At 38.3% G+C, this 5161-nt stretch overlaps 1 protein-coding gene across 1 annotated transcript in view; it reads right to left on the bottom strand.

The window, feature by feature from the left end:
- Window positions 1-5161, bottom strand: part of CC2D2B (coiled-coil and C2 domain containing 2B) — a 29242-nt gene that overhangs the window by 16808 nt on the left and 7273 nt on the right. The window contains exons 2-3 of the mRNA XM_028481124.1: window positions 3329-3427; window positions 657-854 (exon numbers count right to left, since the gene is read on the bottom strand). Of these exons, the coding sequence (XP_028336925.1) occupies window positions 657-854; window positions 3329-3427 (297 nt within the window). The remainder of the gene's footprint in view (window positions 1-656; window positions 855-3328; window positions 3428-5161) is intronic.

Raw genomic sequence — 5161 nt, 5'->3', positions numbered from 1 at the left:
GTTCTGCAACAAGAGAAGCCACTGCAATGAGAAGCCCACACACCACAACGAAGAGTAGCCCCCGCTCGCCGCAACTAGAGAAAGCCTGCATGCAGCAACGAAGACCCGACGCAGCCAAAAATAAATAAAACAAAAAAACATAGTTTCTTCACTCCCACATACAACAAGAAGCAATCCTTAGAAGGGCACAACTCCTTTAGAAACATAACTTTTAATTTTGCCTGGAAGTCAAAGGAATTTTTCTGTGTCATTTTTCAAAGTTTGACAGAAAAGTTGTGAAGCTGATATGGTCACATGAACTGGTGTGGCAACAGTGACTCTCTAGTACAAGTGGGCAGAAGTGAAGGGGATCAGGAAGAAATGTTTTCTTCCATCTGGTGCTCAAGAGGACACATTGCAACATAGATGGTTTCTCTCTCAGGAAACTGTCTCTGAAGGTAAAGTAATTTTAATAAGAAAGTTATACTCAAAGTTAAAAAGTAAACAAGTTAAAATAAATATAAATTTGGAGTGATCAAAATGTTCTAAAATTTACTGTGGTGATGGTTGCACAACTCCGTGTATATACTAAAAGCCACTGAATTATATGCTTTGGAAGGGCAAATTGTATGGTATACGAATATCACAATAAAGCTACTAAAATAAATATAACTTACAAGTGTTGCATTAGAATCATGAAGAAATATATCCAGGAGTTGTTGAGGTGGATTCAATGCCTTGATATATCTTGTTACTAAGATCTGTATCCCTTCATCATTAAAAACAGTAGTTGTGATTCTTCGTTTAGGAAATAATGCCTTACAATTTTTTTTAAAAATCTGTGCTCTCTCCAAAATGTCGATTTGACCTGAAAACTAGAATTAAATTTAAAATATTTCAACATTGTACTATACTGTCCCCACAGGAAAATATCAAGAACCAACATTCATTTTTGTCAGCTTTGAAATTAACACTTCTTTGATAGTATATATGAAAATAATTCAGTGTAAAACCTACCTTGTCTAGTTCTGGATTACAGATGGCATATGATATTTGAGGTTCAATAGTAGCAAAAATATTTAAGAAGGTACATTCTTTTAAATTTTGTCCAATATAATCTTCTTTGGGAGACACATAAGTCTCACTCCAAGTATACCCAAGCAAAACTGGTGGAATATTTACTCGAAATGTTCCACTAATCTGAAAGAGTATATCAGTATAATGGATTCTGCATGATGAAAATAAACATCAGTCAAATATAGTATAGCTCAGTTCAGTCTTCTCCATTGCAGGAAACAGGCTTGCATGGGTTCATGCTGATTCTACTAATAGGTACTTGCACAAGAATGGTAAGGTTCTCCATGATGATTTGTTCACAAGCAACCTTGATACCCTGGGTCCCATCTAATATGTAGTATGTGGAGAAGGCAGAAGTAAGAAAGGGATGAAACAATGAAGAAAGTTAATGGACCAGAGTGATAAAAGCTCTTAGAAGATCTAATTTAAGCTCAGAGAAAATGCTAAAAGACCATGATACATTTTGCATTGGGTCTGGAAAGAGGAAAAAAAATGTAACAGCAGTAAGGATAACCCAAAGTCCACTGGAGGAGGGATCTTGTGTGTGTGTGTGCACATGCATGTTTGGGAGGAGATAATTTACAATAATAACTAATAATAATACTAATATAACTAATAGTTATTGAGCACTTACTATGTACAAGGCATTCTGCCAAGTGCTTGATATAGATCATATTATTCAATGAGGTAGACACCACTCTTATCTCCATTTTATAGATAAGGAAACTGGGGCTCAGAGCATGTAAGTAATTCGTGCAAGATCACACAACTAATGAGTAGTAGAGCCAGGATTACAACCCAGGTTGGTCCACCTTTGAAGCTCACATTCTTAACTACCTCTCTATCCTAGCATCTGTCCTGAGACTGAGAAACATCTGCAGGGATTTACAAACATAGGCAGCCCTATACCTCCAACAATTTAAAATCTCCGTTGCTCTCTATTTGCAGCATTTGTATTTTCAACGTGCTCCCTCATGACATCCTGTGATTGCATAATACTCAGACGTTTCTATTCTCCTCCATTCTCTTCTCCTTTCTTACCAACAGTTTTAGGTGGTAACATGACAGCCATGTAGTGACCAAGTCACATAAGTAAAATGCAAGAAGTCTGAGAGGTTTTCTGGGGAAGTGTCTGTTTTCCTGATACAGGCACTGCCCCTTCTTGCTTCACCCCACCTCCTGTCTGCAGCATGAATATGAGGCTGGAGGTGTAATTATGAGGATGAAAGTCACATGATAAGGAGAGTAGAACAGAAAGACAAAAGTAGCTTGGATCCTTGATGATATTCTTGAGCAGATGCACTGGCATCTAGACTTCTTTATTGTGAGATGAATAGACCTCTTACATCAGCCACTGTTAGTCAGGTTTTCTGTTGCATATGACTGAATACAGTACTAAGTAATATACACATAATTCCTTCTGAGTCAATTGACTTCGTGTACTTGATAAATGCATCTTTAGGGACTTGATTAAAAGTATCTCCTCTGTAAATATTCCCCTGATCTTTCATCCTCCTCCTCATTCCTCTCTCACCTACCCCGAACCCCTCTGAACACCCCTTTGCTTCCCCCTCCAAACCAGGAAGGGTAGGGTACTCCTTACTCAGTGTTCTCATAGTACCAATCTCATGCCCCTATCAAAGCCCTACAGCATTACCATGTTGTACTGAAATGGTTGTTTTCTTCTATAGACAGTGAACTCCTTGAGGTAGAAAATTCATTTCTGAATCATCTGTAACTGGCATATCTCTGTAAGTTACAGGGCCCAAAATGAAATCTAGACTGGGGTTTTTATATTTTGCTGGCCATGTAGGCATATTCTTGCTGCAAAACCCAACAGCAGAGCCCTCTGGGGGTACCACAGACACAGATGCTAATCATCAGTCTCACCATTATCAATAAACAGTGTTTGAGGAGCTGAAACTCCTGGAACCCATGGTTACAAAGCAATGTCATTAATCAGAATATTTATGAATCTGGTCTTACAAAACTATTATGAGCAAATATGAATGTTGCTTTAAGACCTAAGGCTACCTTCCCTTTTCTTCATCAATGAACACTCTAAAAATATATGAAATAAATTTGTGGGTGTCTGCTATTCCAGAGACAGCTAAAACCTTCAAATACTCCAACACCCATGGGGCAGTTGAATACAGGATCATTTTGACTGACTTATCAACCTGCCAGTCAGAATCTGACTCAAAGACACAGGTATTTCTATTAGCCAGAGACAAAAATTTAGAATAATTAGCAAAGAATCATTTTCTATTACCTCAGATTGTTGCAGGAGAGCAGAGAAAGGGAAGACGATGGATCCAAGCCAATTCTTTCTTATATATGAATGACCACTGCAGCACTTGAAACTGTGATCCTATTAAAATAAATCATTTTTCTATTACTCATTCTATATCATGTGATGGAGAATTTCACACAAACATGTAGGTAAGTATAAAAAATTCTCTTCCTTTTTAAAAAGAAACCAAAGAGTAAATAGAAAAGATTTTTTTTTCACTTTAAAAAATTTCTTTAAAAGATAATTGACTATTTAAAGCAATAATAATGACCTGTTGTGGAGTTTATGACATACATATAAGGAAAATGTATGATAACACTAACACAAAGCACAGGAGGGGAAATGGGAGTATAGTAATATCCTGTTCTTACACTATATATGAAGTGGCATAATATTATATAAAGATAGACTGCGATAAAGAATATATAATAAAACCTAGAGCAACAATTAAGAAATAAAAGAAGTATAGCTAATAAGCCAATAGTAGAAGTGTGATAGAATCATAAAAGAACTCTATTAATCCAAAAAAGGGAGGAAAAAAAGAAAAAGGAACAAAGAACAGATGGGACAGCAGAGAGCAAATAGGAAGATGGAACCCAACCAGGTCAATAATTACACAAAATGTAAATAGCCATTCATTAAAAGGTAGAGATTGTTACACTGGATAAAAAAGCAAGACCCAACTATATGCTGTCTAAAGTAAACCCATTTTAAATATAAAGACACAGGTTAAAAGAAAAAAAATAAGAAGAACAGAAAGAAAAAGATATATCATACATACAACCACTAATTAAAAGAAAGCTGGAATCACCATATTTATAACATACAAAGTAGATTTACGAATAAGAATATAACCAGGGATAAAGGGGAATATTTCACAATGATAAAGGAATCAATTCATGAAGAAGAAATACAATCTTAAAAGTATGTGCAGCTAGCTGAACCAAGATGGTGGAGTAGAAGGACGTGCTCTCATTCCCTCTTGCGAGAACACCAGAATCACAGCTAGCTGCTGGATAATCATTGACAGGAAGACACTGGAACTCACCAACAAAGATACGAATTACTGTTAATAAGCCGAATTCAATAGAATTCTCATGGTTTGAACCAGCAATTACTATAAAATCTTCACTACATCCATGGAAGGAATTATCTGGTTACTGGTAAGAATCCGTTTAAGAGAGGATTGGTTCAAGATGGCGGAGTAGAAGGACGTGCTCTCATTCCCTCTTGCAAGAGCACCGGAATCACAACTAACTACTGAGCAATCATCGACAGGAAGACACTGGAACTTGGCAAAAAAGATACCCCACATCCAAAGACAAAGGAGAAGCCACAATGAGATGGTAGGAGGGGCGCAGTGACAGTAAAATCAAATCCCATAACTGCTGGGTGGGTGACTCACAGACTGGAGAACACTTATACCACAGAAGTCCACCCACTGGAGTGAAGGTTCTGAGCCCCACGTCAGGCTTCCCAAACTGGGGGTCCGGCAACGGGAGGAGGAATTTCTGGAGAATCAGACTTTGAAGTCTAGTGGGATTTGGTTGCAGGACTTCGACAAAACTCGGGGAAACAGAGGATCCACTCTTGGAAGCCACACACAAAGTAGTGTGCGCATCGGGACCCAGGGGAAGGAGCAGTGACCCCAGGGGAGACTGAACCAGACCTACCTGCTAGTGTTAGAGGGTCTCCTGCAGAGGCGGGGGTGGCTATGGCTCACCGTGGGGACAAGGACACTGGCAGCAGAAGTTCTGGGAAGTACTCCTTGGCGTGAGCCCTCCCAGAGTCTGCCATTAGCCCCACCAAAGA

This window comes from Physeter macrocephalus, chromosome 20 (assembly GCF_002837175.3).
Source record: "Physeter macrocephalus isolate SW-GA chromosome 20, ASM283717v5, whole genome shotgun sequence".
Lineage (NCBI taxonomy): Eukaryota > Metazoa > Chordata > Mammalia > Artiodactyla > Physeteridae > Physeter > Physeter macrocephalus.
This window is presented reverse-complemented; position numbering and strand designations above follow the sequence as displayed.